Source organism: Patagioenas fasciata, chromosome 13 (genome assembly GCF_037038585.1).
Source record: "Patagioenas fasciata isolate bPatFas1 chromosome 13, bPatFas1.hap1, whole genome shotgun sequence".
Classification (NCBI taxonomy): domain Eukaryota; kingdom Metazoa; phylum Chordata; class Aves; order Columbiformes; family Columbidae; genus Patagioenas; species Patagioenas fasciata.
In genome coordinates, this window is record NC_092532.1 from 7,623,428 (window position 1) to 7,641,899 (window position 18,472).

The 18,472-nt window shown below is 48.4% G+C and overlaps 1 protein-coding gene and 1 long non-coding RNA gene across 11 annotated transcripts in view; one reads left to right on the forward strand and one right to left on the reverse strand.

Moving 5' to 3' along the window:
• LOC136107394 (uncharacterized) overlaps positions 1-18,472 on the reverse strand; it is a 326,635-nt gene that overhangs the window by 11,418 nt on the left and 296,745 nt on the right. The window contains exons 1-6 of one of the 10 annotated variants that reach the window (XR_010652276.2): positions 10,512-10,639; positions 9,671-9,726; positions 6,485-6,581; positions 4,466-4,689; positions 4,111-4,245; positions 111-179 (exon numbers count right to left, since the gene is read on the reverse strand). This is a non-coding gene — a long non-coding RNA (uncharacterized lncRNA). Of the gene's footprint in view, positions 1-11; positions 4,246-4,465; positions 4,690-6,484; positions 6,582-9,670; positions 9,727-9,815; positions 10,007-10,511; positions 10,640-18,472 lie in introns of those variants that run through there. The other 9 variants (XR_010652275.2, XR_011741317.1, XR_011741314.1 and 6 more) reach the window with 9 other exon arrangements.
• On the forward strand, positions 12,314-17,810 carry IRX5 (iroquois homeobox 5). The gene is made up of 3 exons (XM_065848206.2): positions 12,314-12,784; positions 13,965-14,370; positions 14,555-17,810. The coding sequence occupies exons 1-3, from the start codon at positions 12,536-12,538 to the stop codon at positions 15,319-15,321; spliced, it is 1,422 nt and encodes a 473-aa protein (XP_065704278.1). The 5' UTR covers positions 12,314-12,535; the 3' UTR covers positions 15,322-17,810.

Consider the following 18,472-nt stretch of genomic DNA (forward strand, 5'->3'; position numbering starts at 1 on the left):
GCATTTCTCACATTGCAGAGCTGCCATTTAACTCTCAGTGCCACAGGTTCTCCAGTGCATCCTGAAATACTTTCTGACTGTGCTGAAGGGATGACATTTGGAAAAATCACCTGTGTGCTGATCGGAAAGCATCCTTCTGAAGATTTCCACAAGCTACTTGGATGCAATTGAAGTCAGTCCTCAGAAAAATAAAAAAGAGAGTTGTGTTTGTGCCCAAACATGCTCACTTGCTCACTAAATGCTTCTGGCTATGACATTATTTCATAATTGACACATTGCGCACAAACACCCCAAGAAAATATCTTTTAGTGTACGTCTGGATCACATCGCTATTTATACCCAGTGCTTTTACAGAGCCTTCCCAATGCTGCACAATGCTCTCGAATACAAATGACAAATTGATCCTTTCAGATGAGAATTCTTTTTAGTGTTCAATATTTTTAATGTTAAAAAAATTGTACCTCAACATGGTCTTTAATCTAATCCTTACCCTGAACAATTGAAGTGCATCTGTATTAATCTATTAGATGCTTTTCCACACCACACCTATAAATGCACTGCATAAATTACGGTAATTTAAATTAATTACTATTTGAAAATTCTCATTTGGTAAGAAGCATGCAGTGTTGCAAGGCACCAGAAAGAAAAACGTGCACCACAGTAACCAAGTTTTCTAACACAGTATATCTAGGTTCTCATAAACCAGCTATTCTAAATTGTTAAAGGACAAGAATATTAGACCGATCACACAGAACACACATCAACATGACCAACAAGCCAATAATATGAAATTAAATCTAAAGTTTTTATCTAGATACATTTCCATACCCATATATGCTGGATTACTTTAAAAACATCATTAGGCTGGCTGAAGAATATTATTGTAAAAGACATTAACACCAATAGTAATTCTATGTCTGCCTTGGATAACTTGCATTTTTCTCTTTAAGCCCCGATTTGCTGAAATGCACTGAAGAAAAAGAATTTGGGGGAAAAAAAAAATTAAAAATGAGGAAAAAAGTTCTTTTGTTACATTACTCCACATATTACTACTGTTTAAGGATGACTTGTTTAAGACTGAACATTTCAACCACCTAACAGTAAAGAATGAAAAGCTTCTTGCTACGAGCTAAAAAGTCAGTCTTTACCATGCTCCTTGAAGAGCTCATTTTCACATTACTCAGGCTTCATTATGCTGAATCAATATTCGTTTAGTCACTGGGGTTATTGACATATTTTAAAATAAAAGTATACCCTTCAGCTACTGCACTCATTACGGGTAATTTGTCTTGTCAGGGAGCAGGGAATATTATCCCAGTCTTTCAGGGGCTGACAGCCCATGGAAATACCTCCCCTTGGTTACAACTGTAAATAATTTTAAGGTAAAATATTGAAAAATCAATGACTGTTTCCTGCAATCTGTCACAAACAAATCAATCATAATCTGCACAGCCAGAGAGTATGATTTGAAGGAGATGAGAGCAGATGTAATTCTTGGCTGGAATCTCTCATTTCAAAATCACTTCACATAATGGTGTCATCATTTAAACACTTAGCAGCCACTGCAACTGCCACTCCTAACATCTAGTTGGACAAAACCGCAAGGAAGAGGAGGAGAAATGCCATTGCTGCTCTGTAAACAAACACTTCATTTAAATGGTTGCAACACTAGCAAATTTCACAGATGTAACAGCCAGGCTTGTCTCTCCACAGAAGTCCAAGGTGTTTTTCCTTCTCAATGGAAGATTGTCTATCAATTAGCCTCTCAAAACACGAAGCACTTTAAAACAAAACTGGGCTTCGCAGAAGTTATGCAATAATATCTTGTACTAATATTATTTCTTCAAATATTTCAATTTCATCCACTCCAAATTGCTCCTAACAGAATTACACATCAAATTCTCAAGAGATTAAGACAGGAGAATTGTCTGAGGTAGCTTTGTCTTTTTAAGAGCAATAAGGATTTCAGTGCTGCTTTGTCCTCTACAGGTTACTTTTCACATCTAATTTTCATTAAGCACACACTGACTCAACTTTAGTGTAGGTAACCACTGCACAGTACAAGGAAAAGCAAGTCATAACCTACATAAATTAATTGATAATATATTGTCAACTTGCACTCAAAGAGATTAACTGTTGTATATGGAATTACATTTGTATAAATGATCAATTTATACATAAAGAATTAACCACTGCACAGTCAAAATGCTATAAACTGATCTTTGTAAATCTGAATCATTTGTGTAAAACTAATCTGTTTTTATAGAGTAACTCTAATGCTTGGACTGAAATTATTTCCTCATTTGACCCCCTCGCCTCCCCCCAGACTACATTTTCACCTTGACACTGCAGCGTGCAAGAGACTCCTCTGCAGATCAGTCAAGACAAAAAAAGCAGCAGACAGGATGAAATTCTTGTGCCACTGCAACCGTGGGCCTAAGTCCGCATTCCTTGCACAAACAACATCGCAAATGCTCATGGAGTGTTCCACTCTGGAGTCTATAATTTGAGCTCTTAATCTTTAATGTGCAGAGCCCGTTATCACATATTCATTTTAATCACATTAACCTTACCAAGTCATATTTCTGAATATTTATCTCACAACTGTGAGGCTAAGAAAAAAAGTGCAATCTAAAAGATGAAATTATTTTCTCTTTTCTTGGGAAAAAAAAAAAAAAAACCACAAAAAACAAAACCCAAACAAACCTCCCTTAATACTGTTTTTAAAAATGAAAGAATAGGGCATATTGTACATCTAAGTAAACCTCCCCAAGGTTTGCCTTTCTTTAAAGTAGGCTTTAAGTCTCTTTATCGTCTACACAGAAAACACACATCTCTAACTCTTTATTGATACACATCAAACCCACTATTGTTTGTAACAGCTGGACAGACTCTCTTCCTTAGCAAAATAAACCACTAAAAAAAAAAAGGAAACTGAAGTCTTAGAGCAGAAGAAGTGATTACTGCCTGAGAGACTAAGTAAGGGCAGGGAAACTGCAAATACCAGCAGTGAACTGAATCAGCTTCTCCTGGGGAAAGGCCACTCTGCTGGGAAAGGAGGCGGCAGGAGGCAGAGGGCGAGTAATCGCCAAAAAGAGCGGCTCCTAGAAATGAGCAGCAGTTCCTCACTCTTTCCCTGGATGAGATCTAGAATGAAGCTATTCAACGGAGAGACAGCCTCAGGCTCATCAGCCCTTTTAAACCCCCTCCCCGGCCAGCCCTCGCTCACCACATGAAGTTGTTCTGGGGGGAAGCCGTGTGCCACACTGAACGTGTCGGCAGCTTTCCCCAGCGCCATTCCCCTGAGCCAGGTTGTTATTTCTTGTGACAATCACCTAATTAGGTGGGTCAAGAATCACAGAAGATAGAAGAGATCCATTCCTCCTACATGCCAGTTCTCCTATTTGTAAAAATGAAGGCACTAACTCTTCCCCTCCATTGTAAGGCATTTAATAAACACTAATAACAATTGAGTCAGTCACATCTTCCAGACAACACTGTCACATCTTTTCTTGCAACATTTGAGAAGTATTGGGCTCTGGAGGGAGCTCGCACACATTCCAGACAGAAAAAGACTTGCGGTGTCCATCCTTGGATGCGAGAGGTCACAGAGGGCTGCGCCACCCCAAACATTTCACAACAGCTCCCTGACAAGGGAAGCCCCAAGAAGAAAGAACAGCACATGCTGCGGCACTACAGATGTTCACGGAGAGTTCATGGGTCAGCGCCACAAGTGCTGTTTTCTGCTGGACAAAGCATTAAGATGCTGTAACAGCTATGAGGACAGTGAAGTCTTTCTGGTTAAGAAGTTGAACTAGCTTCAGGTTCTTGAATGAAAAGGTTTTTTTCTTCATTTCGTCTTTCCCAAGAAATCAAAAAACTACAGATTATGGAAAGGGCTGAAAAAAGATGACACTGGCTTAAAAAAAGCTAGTTGTATTTCCTCTAGTACCTACCTTCTTGATATATTGTTTTCACTCATGATGTTCATTTAAGCCACTAGCATATGTTCATTTATTTAATGCAGCTCCCAGTGATCACCGAACAATAAAGCAGTGTGTAGTTACATCATGCAATATTACTGATAGTATACTATTATCAATACTCTACCTGATGAAGTTTTACAGCCTTCATGTTTGGGTGTTACGAAAAGATGAATTATCCTACTTCAAAATAGCTCTGGCCTTCCAACAGTTCTTCCCTTCTTTAGCTTTGCTAAGCAAAGCTTAGTCTTGCTGAGCTCATCTGGAAAGGGCAAAAAAGGAAGAAAATAAAAGCATATTTACTACAATGCTTGTCATCTGCACCACATGATTTTCTTAACAGAAACAGGATTAAAGCTGATGTATCTGGAAACATTAATTCTGCATTTTGTTAGAGACAGAACCCAGTACCACAAAGGAAAATACCACTGCTGTAATGCCTTACTTAATGAATCATAACATACACAAAACAAATTACTTACCATTAGTGCTGAATAGGACTTAATATGGTTAAAAAGAGCTGCAAGCCCAGACGCATTCTGGCTTTGTACGAGGTCTCTCCCTGTACTCAGGCGGGTACAGGATGGGATGGACTGCTGGATTCGTTTTCACACAGAACCACAGAATGTTAGGGATTGGAAAGGACCTCAAGAGATCATCCAGTTTCCTCATCATGGACCTCACTGCATCTTCTCTTGGCTACATTCTGTAAGGGCAAAAATATGGACATATGGGAACAGGAAAATGGAACAAAAGATATTATTTGTTACTAATTGAGACAGCAGGTTTCTCTTGCAAACAAGGATTACAGATTGAGCAATGCCAGAGTTTCTTCACCCATTGATCTAGCACATATATTAAATCCTACAGACACTATGTTATTGCCACATCCCACTGGATGCTGTTCAGTTCTGCATTTTCTCAGAAGCTCGGCATAAACAGGTGCCTATGGAAATCAAAGATCTGTGAAATATGGAAATTTGATGGTATTCATCTAATGATTCAGTAATAGTATTAATAACTTGCTTTTGCTCAAAAGCACAACAGTCTAAATACGAGTATGGACACCAATTTAAATTCAAACATTTCTGAGAAAAGCAAAGGGCCCTAGTGAGGTAAACAGAAGCAGGGAGGTTACATGAACACATCTGGGTCATACAATGTGAACAAGGATGTCCTGGTCCCTTTATCAAGTCTTCCCATCATCACCTCAGCCAGCATCAAAGTCTCTCAGCGATCCTGCAGCCTCCTCTCAGACAGCTATCTGGGTAAGCTCAGTTTAAAGTTAACTTAGGGACACGGTAGCACAGTTTATACCACAGAGAATATCAGCTGAGTTTTAACTGAAGCAAGAAATTAAATACAGAAATAAACTTATGAAAAAGCAAAAGAATACCTTAAAAATAACTTCGGAAACCTGGGCTCTAGGGAGATGCTCTCTTCCCAAGAGGCATCCACATAACCTACGGCCCACAGAAGCTGGGAGAGGGAAAGGTCCCCCCTACACAACAGCCGGGAGGTCAGCGCAAAGTAATTCTTGCACCGCCAATATCATAAAGAAGTTGTAGGCACCTTTTTATAATGACAGAGTATTCTTAATAAAAGCTTCAAGCAGGTTTTATAGCTGCATATTATCTAATGAAACCAGTAATAAACAGCACTGTAGTGTTATTTAGTGCAACTCCAATACGCCAAGAGTCGCAAGCCCAGTGTCATTTATCACACAGGCTAAAACGTTAGTTCTTGGTTTTACAGTAGCAGCCAACCCTGTAGCTATTTTACCCCAGCACACTGCCATCTGGATATTGATACTTTGCTACGGGATATGAAAGAGAAGAGCATAGTTACCTAATACAGCTTAATTGAAAACAGAGGACCTGCATATCACACCACACATTATTCTATACAAAATTAAATCTGAAGGGCATGAAAAGTTCTATAGATGCCAGCAGAGAATATTTCAGGGATAAGCACTGAGTTCTTGATCTGCAGTAGAAATCCTGAGAAAAAGATGTGCTTATGAAAAGAAAAAGCTAGTTTTTCACTCTGTCAGAGAAAAAAAGAGCATCTCTTTCGGGCAGAGTAAGAGAGTGATCACTCGCAAGTTTGTTAGTAAAGTCTCTGTTACAATGACCCACATTCACTTTCGAAGGTCGAACCAGCTTGTTTTTTTTCCTTAATCATTTATACAGTAAAAACCAAAACAAAACAAAACAGAAAACCAAATCTTTTCTGGCTCTACAAATTCATTCACTTTAACCTGTAGAAAACAGCTTTAAGAATCATTTGCATCTGCATAACTATGTTAAGGACCAGAAACTAAAAAGCTCTAATATTAATAAAGTTGAGAAATTATGAACTGTCTAAAATAATTCTTTGGGTGTAAGGCTAGAAAGGGTCCTTGACTTTAGGTTTCTACTCAAACAAGTAACACCAAACTCTCGCAAACACCGGTCATAAGGACTGCAAATTTATGTAAGTACGGCAGATAAAATACAAACCCTTTTGAACATGATGCTGCTATGAAAAGTCGCCCACCTCTAACCCCACACTGAAGGCCAGAATCCCACTCCAGGAGTTCCCACCATGCTGCAGCACCTGCGGTCAAAAGGGAATTTGTCACTGTATGGAAAACTATAGGCACATGTATGTCCCATAAAATGGCACGGGAAGCTACAGCCATCCTTCCCACTCAGGTGCTCCTCTTCCACAAAAAGGAGTCAACTAACAGTAGATGGGGCTTGCTTTAAGTGAAAAACTTGTTTAGACATGAAAAAGAGCAGGTTTTCATTTTTTTCTGCTAAAGTCAACCTTTAGGAGAGCCTGTTTTTTGCCTATGCCCATGGAAATGTAAGCAAAATAAACTTTAAAGACATTCTTAACTTAGTTCATATTATGCCAACAAACTCAAGCAAATCACGGTGTTTAAGTTAATTGCAGGAAACTGAAATACAGTTTCAGGTTGTCCCACGATACTGTCAAGATCTTTGGAGTTACATGTTCAATACAATAACTACGTGCTTAAAAGGCTTGCCAGCTGCACTTCTGTGTATGGTTCTACTCCACATACTAAACAGGTTTGCTGATGCAATTTCAAAATGACTGAAACCGATAATCAGCTTTCTTTTAGCAGACAAAAAGTCATTTTACATACAAAGGCTTGCTGAGAAAAAAAGTTTGTCTAAGCCACCGAATATCCAATTGCTAGACACAGCAGAGTTATTCTAAGTGTTCACAAGTTTACACCTCAGTCTCAGAGCACAAACGCAGCGAGTGCCAACAAGCAGTCTCGGGTACAGTACGTGCAGGCACAAGAAACAACAGCGGAGTGAGGGGCGTCCTGCAGAGCTCTGCGGGGTCACTCACCCAGGCCCAGAGCCACCCAACACTGGCGAGTTCTCACCCTGGAACCCCCGGCTCTTCACCTCGGGGAAGCAGCAGCAACACGCACATGAGTATCTGCAGGAGTGCAGCCCCAAGTTTTACTGCCGATGCTTCAGCCAATATCTCAGCTGCATTGTTTTAGCTCTTGCTCAGCTAATAATGTATTGACTTAACAGAGAAAAATACAAGCTCCTCCTTCCTCTTTTGCACGCTAATTAGTTTTTACTTCCATGGTGGTACAAAGGTGTGAAAAGGAATTTTTTCTCTTTATGCTTAATTAAAAAAAGATAAAGTTCACACATATTTATTTTGTTCTGTTACTATATGAGTTGTTACTACTTTTAAATGCACTATATAAAACACCTCCTAGCAGATGTTTCCAGCAGCAATTTCCACTGTCATCTTAGTATTTTGTTTATGAGGACAGCTTTAAACAAACCAGAGTATCTAGGAGTGGAATTATCATTATTATTATTATTATTACTATTATTATTAAGATTCCCTTTAACTTCACATACAGATCTCTCAGGAATATGTTCACAAATTGAACTGGAGAAACAAATTATTCAGTAAGTGTCTAAGGTCAGGTACTCTGATTAAGAAATATCAAAAAGGTTTTGAGAAAACAGCCTCCTTCTCATCTATCCCTGTAAAAAGAAGGAAAAAAAAAGTTGAAATGATCTCCTAATGCATCTCCCTTCATAATTCATGCCGAAAGATGACATTTTCTCAGGATCTTAATTAAGATAATGATGAACACCTGTGTCGGCATTCTTTGGCAAGACAGCATTATCCATCATAATCTTTTAAGTACTCTCAAAAAAACCCAACAAAATCGTATGACGGAACCAATCTGTTGCCTCTTCTTGCACTAAGTTTTACATCTCAGACACACACAAGAACGATTAGATCTTTAAATACTGCAATAAAAGTGGGATCGTTAGATTTTAAACTTTCAACAGAAAGTAGCTATTAAAGTAATTAAATTAAGGTGTATCATATCCAAGATACTCAAGTTTAACTCCATGCACCACAAGCCACCTGCAGTTAGAGACTAACAGTGGCTGTGCTTTTAAAATACAGTTTGCTGTTATTTTGAAGATCACCCTGCCCCTTTTCCCCCTCCCAGAAAATATTCACAGCTGACTCCTATTATATGTTCATGCACTCATTTATTAAGTTATTTTACACTGTACCACATATATTTGCACACCCTAAATGAAATTACACAAATGAAGCCAGTGTAGAAAAACAAATATCCAAGTTCAAATATCGCTACATTTTGGGTCACCACATTTTGTGCAGTCATTTCAAACCCAAGTTCCCCTCATGTCAAAAACCCTACTGGAGCCGGACTACTAAAGTAAGCAAAGACCGTTTTAAACAGCTTTGCAGGACCAGTCCGTCAGACTGAGGGCTATAAAAATAGTGACCTTTATTATTTATTTACACAAGCTCAAATTAAATTCACAAGCCTTAATTTAAATACAGTGAAGAGCGCACAGCCAGTCTGTAAATCCTACCCATTGTTAAGAAAGAAGTGAATGGTCAATGTTTCTTCTATTGCATTAAGGGTTCCAAGAAATTATGACAAAAATAAATAAAGTACAAAATGTTAATATCAACTTGCACTTACATCATTTCACTGGCAGCTGCAAAGCAAACACCTGATATTAAGAACTTATCCATACCTTCAAATGTACATACCTTAAGTAAAAATCAAGAGAAGCGAATGTATCCCCAAGCCACACATTTGTTAACAAAACTGATAAAAACTGCATAAACAAGAGTCTTGAAACAAACTTCTTATTGCCCTTTAATCAAAGAGCTGAAAAGTCTTGCAAAGCAGATTAGTCTTAGGCTTTCACATTTTAATATGCTTCTATCAGAGGAAGAAGTTGCTGTGACTAGTCATTCAGTAGAGCTATCAATGTGCAAATAAAGCAGAAAATAGAGACATCCTTAAGAAATGAGTCTCAAATTTGATATAAAGTGAAGGTGACAACCACAGCAAGAGAACTATAAACTAAATGTTTCAATATCTCGAAGAATTATCTACAGTTCTTTTAAAACTGCAAATAAAATAATCGTGGTATAATGTAGTGAAAATGTCAGTTTGATAGACACAGTCCTGATGGCTTTAGAGTCCTATCGCTACCGTTTATTAATCAGCTCTGGTATTATGCTGCAATGCATGAAAGTATGCATGAACTCACCACAGCTTCCAAAATGCACGCCTACAGAAGCAAGATTAGTAGAACATCAGAAATAAAGAGGGTAATTTTACATGACATTAACCTTACCTCCTCCTCAAAAAAGTCAGATGCCATGGGAAGATAGTTAAAACTTCTGCTTCTCCCTACAAAGAAACAGGCAAGGAAAAGCAGTTACTCATTCTACTCACGTATGAAATGAATATTAAATGTCTAAAACTTTACCAGGTGATACCTCACTCCTCGAACAAGGGGCATTGTCAGAGGATTGTGACAGAAGTACTTTTCAGTGCAAAAAGAAACGCGGCGCTTCAGAGCGAGGGCTAAAATTAACCCAGGGACAAACATCAGTGACACCGAGCAGCTGAAAACTGATGAAAGTGCACACCTGTGTGGAGTGAGCCTGTAAGAGAGCGTACGAACGCCTTTCCGGCTACCAGGGGCAGAACCACATGGGTTTTAAAAGAGAAAACACCGTACACTCCCAAGCAAGAAAAACAAAAACCAAAACAAACATTTAAAAAAAAAAAAAGAAAAAATAGTTTAAAAAAAAAAAAAAAAAAAGTGTGGTGAAGAGAAAGGAGGGAAGCGCCAGACAAAGCGCTGCTCGCCAGCAGCACCCAGGAGGGTGCCGAGGCCCAGCTCGCCGCGCCGGGCTCCCGCACGCCGCTCCCGCGATCGCCGCCTCACTACGGCGCCCGTCCCGGACGGCGCGGTCGTGCCCTGGGGCTCGGTACGGGGGAATCCGGCCCCGGGACCGCGGCCGAAAGCGGCTCCGGCACCACCGCGTCCCCAGGAGCGCCCGTCCGCGGGCAGCGCTACGCCCGCCCGGCAGGGGGCGCCGCAGCGCGGCGGGGCAGCGCCGCCACGGGAACCCACGGCGCCGCCGTCCCGCGTTGCGGAGGGATGCGCTGCAGCCCCGCTTGCTCACCTCGCCGGCCGGGGCCGGCCCGACCCGCCGCTGCCACAGGCGGAGCGGAGCCCGGCTGGGCTGGGCCGGGAAGCGGCTGCCTCGGCCCGCAGCGCCTCCGCGTGCCGTCCTTTCAGCACCGCTTCCGGACTCCCCGGCAACAGCGCCGCGTGCAGCCACCGCCCCTCCACACCCCCTCCTCCCCGTGTTGATGGACAGCTCGCTCGGCCAATAGAAGAAGGGGAGGACCGACTCCCGGTGGGAGGACAGCCAATTATACGTCGGGAGGGGCGGGGGCGGGACTGGCGGGGCCACGGCCTGCTGGGTACTGTAGTGCGCCCCCCCGCCGACTCCGGCCCCCGGCCCTGCCGTGATTTCCCCCGGAGGCACCGGGGAGAGCGCTCCGTGCCCGCTCCGTCCCTTCTTGTCCTTCCCGTGGTTGCTCGGGAAGGCTCAGCCAGTGCCCCACCGTTCGACAGGGAGGCTGCGGCCGCTGCCGCCGGGACGGAGTCCCGGAGGGACGGACGGTGTGGGGCGGCGTCGGTGTCGCCTTCTCGGCGACCCGACCCTGGGAGATCCTGCCCCGGCCCTTCTTAAAGCACACATCCCCTCCCCTCGTCTCCGCGTCCGGCTCGCTGGGGCCGGCGGCGAGAGGAATTACGGCCGAAATGCAAAAGTTACAAGAAAACAAAATAGATGAGATAAATCTAATTAAATCGGCCGCCCCCTCGGTGTGAGGTGGGTCCCGAGTGGCTGGGGGCGCGGAGCCGCGGCGCAGGTTTCGCGGGCGCGGGGGCAGCGCCCTGCCTCAGCCGCGAGGGGAAAAAAAAAAGCCAGAAGGGTATAAATCGGGATATGTTCCTGTTGGGAAATATATCTGATGGAATCAAAGGAGATTACATCTCCCGATCGGCGGGGATTTATCCCGGTTCATATGGTTTTAATCTGCTTTCGCCTCGACCCTTTTATGATCCGGGGAGGGTAGGATACCGGTGTATTCTTTAGATCCGCGGGCAAACCCTCACTGTGAACGATTTCTGCAGCCCCATCTCCGCCCCCACCGCTCCCCCTCCGATCCCCCTTCTCCCGGGGCCGGCGCAAACCCGCCGCAGCTCCGCTCGCACAAGCGCCGCAACAGGTCCGGCGGTGGGGCGGCCCCGGCGCGGCTCCCGCCCCGACAGCGCGACCGGCTGCGCATCCCAGCGCTGCGGGACCGGCCCGGGCTGCGGCGCGGCGCTTCCCCGCCGAAAGTCGCCTTTTTTTGTTTAGAAGAGAAAAACTGCCACCACCACATACCCCCCGTATATTCCACCTCCAGTGATTTAGTGGAAGGAGGGGCAGGGGGCAGAGAGCAAGAGGAGGGGTGGCTGCGCAGAGGGGGAGTCGGGCGGCTAATAAATCTTATATATTTTTTTTCATATATTGATTGGCTTGCATTCCGGCGCAGCGCGGCTCCGCACGGTATTTAGCACATGCAGAAAGTTGAAGCTGATCTTAAATGGCTCGGAGGTGACTGCAATCCAGGAGCCGGCGCACTTGAGCCTCTGAGCGCTGGGGAGGGCCGAGGGAAGCGCGGAGCCCTCCCGCTGGTTGGGCCCGGCCGCGGCAGCCCAGCGGGGTCCTGCCAGTCCTTCCACTGACAACACCCCGCGAAGGAGGAGCCTCGCCGGGCCGCGCAGAAGGCGTCAGGAGCTGCGATTTCCAACTTAGCATCTTGGCAGGACCCTTCGGAAAGCGAGAGCGAGGAGGAAGGGGGGGAAAAAAAAAGCCCCCCGGTGCAGGGGGGGAGAGAGAGAGTGCGAGGGGAAAAAAAAAAAAAAAAAAAGAGAGAGGGGGAAGCGAGGGGGGGAGAAAAAGGAGGAAGCGGTGCCAGGCTGCAGGCGAGCGCGGAGCAGCAGCCCCGGCAGAGAGCAAGGTGCCGCCGCTGCCCAGCTGGCGAGGGCGGAGAGGCTCCCGCGAAGCCCCGGCCGCAGCGGCCCCAGCCCGGCAGAGCGGCCGCTCCCTCCCGGCGCCTTGGGCTCCCGGGTGTATGTACGCGCCTGGCCATGTCGTATCCTCAGGGTTACTTGTACCAGCCTTCAGCGTCCTTGGCTCTCTACTCGTGCCCGGCGTACAGTACCAGCGTGATCTCCGGACCCAGGACCGATGAACTTGGGAGATCTTCTTCGGGCTCCGCTTTTTCCCCTTATGCCGGATCTACCGCCTTTACCGCCCCTTCCCCGGGTTACAACTCCCACCTCCAGTACGGCACCGACCCGGCCGCCGCCGCCGCCGCCGCCTTCACTTCCTACGTGGTAAGAGCAGCCGCGGGTCGCCGGTACCGCACCGGGTACGGCGGGCTCCCTCGGGTGCCTGACCCCCGCCGCCCTTTCCTCTGGTCCTGCTTTTTGTTCCGATTTCATTTTTGAGATATCGGGGACAAAAGGGAGCACGGCTCCCCGCCTCGCCGCCCAACTTTCCCGCATCGCCGCCCTGTGCTGCCGCACACTGTTGCTGGCGGCGGGCAGGGCCGGGCGCGGGGGGAGCCGCCGGCACGGCCCGGGCGAGATGGGACTGGGGCAGGCGGGGACCCTTTTCGTTCCCTCAAAAAAAAAAAAAACAAAATAAAATAAAACAGCAATCGTAATTCCGCAACAACTACCTTGTTGCGGTTGAAAAAGGGAATTAAGCCAGCAGTGGTCGGCGATGGGAGAAATCCGGGCGATAAACCCGGCAACTTTCCCCTGCACGGCGGTAATTAGGCTGCTTAAATATTGCAGAGTCCTAATCTCATGGCCGCGAGCCTCTCCGCGGGCGCTGCGCGGGGACGGAAGGGCAGGCAGGGAAGACAGGGCGCTGCGCGGCCGTGCGCGCCTGCGGGGCACCGCGGGGCCGGCCCGGGGCATCCCCGCCGCGGAGCCGCGGCCGCCGCCAGTGCCCCGCAGTGCCCCCAAAAAGCCGGGGAGTTTTGCTCAGTGTCTCCTCGCTGTTTAAGGTCTAGGCAGAGTTTCACAGTTTCTTTTTTCCGTCTTTCATTCTTTCTGTTGTCTGTGAGATTTTTTTTTTCTTTTTCTATCTTCTCTATTTTTTTTTCCTCCTCCCGACCCTGGCCTGGCAGAGGAGTGGCCCAGCCCGGGCGCCTGGGCCCGACAGGTTGCCCGCTGCGATCGCAGCCCGGGGGGGAAGGAACGAGTCCCCCCACCGTTGACCGCCCCCCCTCGCTGGGGTCCCCACTTGCTTTTCCGCGCTTGTCTTTGGGCGACAAGCGCCGGATTGCTGCAAGCGGCCAGGGGCCGGAGCCTCCCGGCCCCGGCGAGCCCCCAGGCCCTTCCGCCTGTTCTCCCACGAAGGAGCTGGAGGAGAAGCCGGGCAGGGCCGGGCGGCGGGGTGCGGGCAGGGGCGGCGGACAGGCCCTGGCGCTGCCCTTGCCGTGTCATTGCCGCCCCGCGGCCGCCTGACCTCGCCCCGCGGGGCCGCTCTCCCCTCTCTCTCCAGGGCTCGCCCTACGACCACACGCCGGGCATGGCCGGTTCCCTGGGGTACCACCCGTACGCGGCGCCGCTCGGCTCCTACCCCTACGGCGACCCCGCGTACCGCAAGAACGCGACGCGGGACGCCACGGCCACCCTCAAGGCCTGGCTCAACGAGCACCGGAAAAACCCCTACCCCACCAAGGGCGAGAAGATCATGCTGGCCATCATCACCAAAATGACCCTCACCCAGGTCTCCACCTGGTTCGCCAACGCGCGACGGCGGCTCAAAAAGGAGAATAAAATGACTTGGACGCCGCGGAACCGCAGCGAGGACGAGGAGGAAGAGGAGAATATCGACCTGGAGAAAAACGACGAGGACGAGCCCCAGAAACTGGAGGAGAAGGGGGACCCCGGGACGCCGGACACCGGTAGGCAGCGGGCTCGGCCTGTCCCGCCGAGCGGGCAGCTGGGGCGGGGGGAACCGCAGGACAGCGCTACGGGCCTGGCGGCAGCAGGGCCGGATTGGGGCGGCCAAGTGGGTGCACGGATTTGGGGGCGCAGGGCGAGCCCGAGAGCTGTCCCCTACCCTTTCTGTCCTTTTCCCCCCTGCAGGAGCCGCGGATCCCAAGGCAGTGCCAGGCTGCGAGCGCCTCCAGGAGTCCCCCGGCCCCCGGGAGGCCGAGGGTGGCCTCAGCGACTCGGATTGCAAAGACCCGGTGGAGGAGCGGCTCGACGGGCCGCCCGCTCCCCCCAAGGCGCCCGGCTCTTCCCCGCTGTGCCCTTGCCCGGCGAGCCGCGGGCCGCCGCCTGCGGGCGGCGAGGAGCCCCAGCCGTACCGCCCGCCCTCCGCCGCCGCCGGGCCGCTGCACGCCGCCGACCTGCACCCGCTGCTGCCCGCCGCCACCGGCGCCTCCGTCATCCACTCGCCGCAGCAGGCGGCCCTCGCCAAGCCCAAGCTCTGGTCGCTGGCCGAGATCGCCACCTCGGCGGACAAGGCAAAGGAGGCTGGCGGCGAGGCGGCGCCCCCCGGCCCCGCCGTGCTGGGCGGCGGCGGCCCGTCGCGTTCGCCTCCGCGGCCGCGCTCGCCGGCAGCGCAGTGCCCCTTCCCCAACGGGGCGGTCCTGCCGCGGCCGCTCTACTACACGGCGCCCTTCTACCCCGGTTACACGAACTACGGCTCCTTCGGGGCCCTGCACGGGCACCCCGCCGGCGGCCCCGCCGCCGCCGCCCCCGGGGCCCACTTCAATGGATTAAACCAGACTGTCCTCAGCAGAGCCGAGAGCCTGGCTAAAGACACTAAAATGATCAGGAGCCAGTCCCAAGTAGACCTTTGCAAAGACTCACCCTACGAACTGAAGAAAGGTATGTCCAACATTTAATATCGGCTTCTCCTCCTCAACCCTTCCGGGACTGTGGTTTTGTTATTTTTTCTTTTTTTTTTTTTTTTTTTTAATTTATTGAGAGAAATAATAAGTTGCTTTGGCAGTTATTTTTCCACTACCAAAAGAAAAACAAAACAAACAGAAAAAGGCCAGCTCCCCCTCCCTCCCAGCACCCCCTTCAAAAGTTTATAGAGTCTATTGGAAATGGCTGGGTGGAAACGGCCCAGAAATGTCTTAACCAAGTGAAAAGCAAACGAGTGACATGTTCTCTCTCACACACACAAAGAAAGATTTGTATGAAATCTTATTCTGTATATTTAATGTAGCTTTTTGTATTTAAATTGATAATACAGTATCTTTGAAGTAAATTATGAAATCAAGACATCTGTACAGGCATTAATGTTGTTTTCGTAATATAAATATATACATTTCTGTGTCTTTTTCCGAATTGTTTCATAGTTTCAAAATATATATATACAAGTTTAATTTAATTTTTTATGCCTATTGGTTTTTTCTTCCCTTGGGTGTGAGCTAAACTATAAGGCAAAAAAAAAAAAAGGAAATAGGTTATACTTATTAGATACAAAAACCTGCAGCCGCCTTTGTAAAATGCGAATATTTAATTAAAAGAGATTTTTAACAGAAACAAAAACACTCTTTTTTTTTTTTTTTTTTGCAACGGGCAGATACGTACATAACTGCGGGAAAATGCACGTTTTAAAAGAGATGCGGGGCTCCGTTTAGGACCCTGCAGTAATATCTGGAGCCTTTTCCAAAGTGCCTGGCGATTTCTGCAAGGCCGGGCTCCGGTAGAGTCCGCGGGGCCGGGGAGAGGCGAGCGGTGGCGGCGGCAGTGCGACGGGGACAGGGACAGGGACGGGCGCGGGGAGCGACACTGCTTCTGGACGTAGAGGCTTAAACCAGGCCATGCACAAAAGCACTTGTTAGAAACACCAAATCGAAGCGCAGTCCCATCTTTTAACCTAATTACTTCCAATCAGTGTCGTGTTTTATGCAAAGCAATCAGCCGGTGAACTTTGCTAATGAGTTCGATTTTCTGCCAGATTTAGCCCGCGTCGCTGCTGCAGAGGTGCTGCGGCGGTGTCGGGGATGGGGATTGCACTGGCAAAGGCACTCTGTGCGGCGGGGGAAGCCTCGGCCTGTTCGCCCCCCCTCCCCACCCCCGGCGTTGTGCACCGCTGCCCTCGGCCCAGGGGACGGCGCGGGCCGGGCGGCCGCGCAGCTCCGCGCAGGGCTGACCGCGGGCGCGGTGCTTCCCGGCGGTGGCAGGTAGGTGTCACACTCGGCCCGAGTTTGGCTCCTGCCGCCCGCTCGCCAGTGCGGGAGCCCCGCGGGGCCGCCGCGCTCCGCTCCGCGCAGCGCCCGCGGCGGGTGGCAGACTGCGGCGGCCGACGGGGCTGTGGACAGGGCGCTCCCAGCCACCAAACGTCCCCCGTGTACGGGGACAGAGGGAGCCTTGAGGCCTCTCAGCGCGTTTCTCTCGCTGCACAGCCCAGGCCAGGGGGAGAGCGGGTGCCCGAGCGAGTTCGGTGCTCCCCTGCGGCTCTGGAACTTCAAACCACCGCCCGAGAATCAGTCCCCGTCCGTGCCGGGATCCCGGCGGCCCGCGTCCCCTCCGAACAAATAACGGCGAGGAACTGTCCGAGCACCCAACTCTGGGGACGGGTTTTTCCCTGCTCAAATCGGATTTTGTGGGTGTCAGTTGTACGCGAGCACATCGACGCTGTTAACGTGATGGGAATGTCGCTGGGACCGGTGGAGCTGGTGCCGAGACACCCCTCCGTTTTGTTTGGGTTTTTTTCTTGACGTGCCAGATAATTATTTTGTAATCTCTTCAACTTTGTCAGAGCCATTTACTAGCTGTAACAGGTTTATTCATGCATATTTACATTATACAGGATTTTAAATAGTAGTTTGTATTTTATGTTTTAAAGATGCGGTCCATGTCTACTTGATTATACATCTTTGTAGATAATCTGGTTTAAAATCAAAATTGTTTCAAGCTGAATGTGTAAAGAATCAAATATTCCTGGGATAATAGTATGTTATTTTGTCACTTTATAAATTATAAATGAATTTTTAAGAAATGCTCGAATACCTCGGTTGGATCTTTTATTTCCAGTCGGGGAGACCTGCAGGAAGGCGTATTTTTTGCGCGGCAGTGAGCTTTATCAGACTCACTCGTTTTGTTTAAAACGGGAGAAAGTTTGCGTGGTGAGGGGCAGAGCTGTTCCGGAGCTGACAGAAAGGCGCCCCCAGCCCGGGCCCCTCCCGGCACCCTGAGTCCCGGCGGACATCGCCTTTGGCTGAACTCGGCTGAAGCTCCCGAACGCCCTTCACTCTAGGGAGCCCACAGAGCCCCTCCGGACCGTGCTCCGGAGACAACAGGTCCCGCAATGGAACGACTATCGCAAAATAAATAGGTTGTAATTATTTATCTAGCTGTGGATTTTTTTTTTTTTTTTATTTAGTCGTCGCTCTACCTTTCACCAGCTGATCTTCCTATCTCTGAAAAAGCTATTTTGCAAAGCAGCTTAGGAGCTTCGCTTGTTCAAAAGCCCTATTCCTTATAATCGGGGCTATTTCGAATAGCTCTATCAGCGATCTCAGTACGGTTTTCGTTTGATGTATAAATTGCTAAGGGAATTAACCGTTTACTTTAGGTTGCAGCCTATCACTTATTTTAAGCCACAACTATTATTGTAGCCCCATCGATTTCACACAACAATTTTATTCTTCTCCCTTTTCCCCTGCCACAGCCGATGTACTGTACAGCCTGTCTTTAACATAAGTGCGACTTTCTCAATTTCTTTTTTTTTAACAGGGCAGGGGTGAAGGGATCAGCGTCCGGGATTTCTTTTTGTCTCTGGCTTGTTAATCTGTTTTTTAATTTTTTTTTTGAGGATATCTTAAAATAAAAACAATGTCTGCTGCCAATTAAAGCTGCCATAGGTTGCTCAAGAGCAGCCCCGAAGAGGCCGGGAGCGACGCCTCACGCCGAAGCGGACCCCTGCCGCTTCCGCGGACGTTTGAGGACAGGAGGGGTTCGTCTCCGCGGCTGAGTGATTTTGGGTCTACCGAGGGGGAAGAGCGGGGCTGGCGGTGGGGCCCTGCGGGCCGGGCTCCC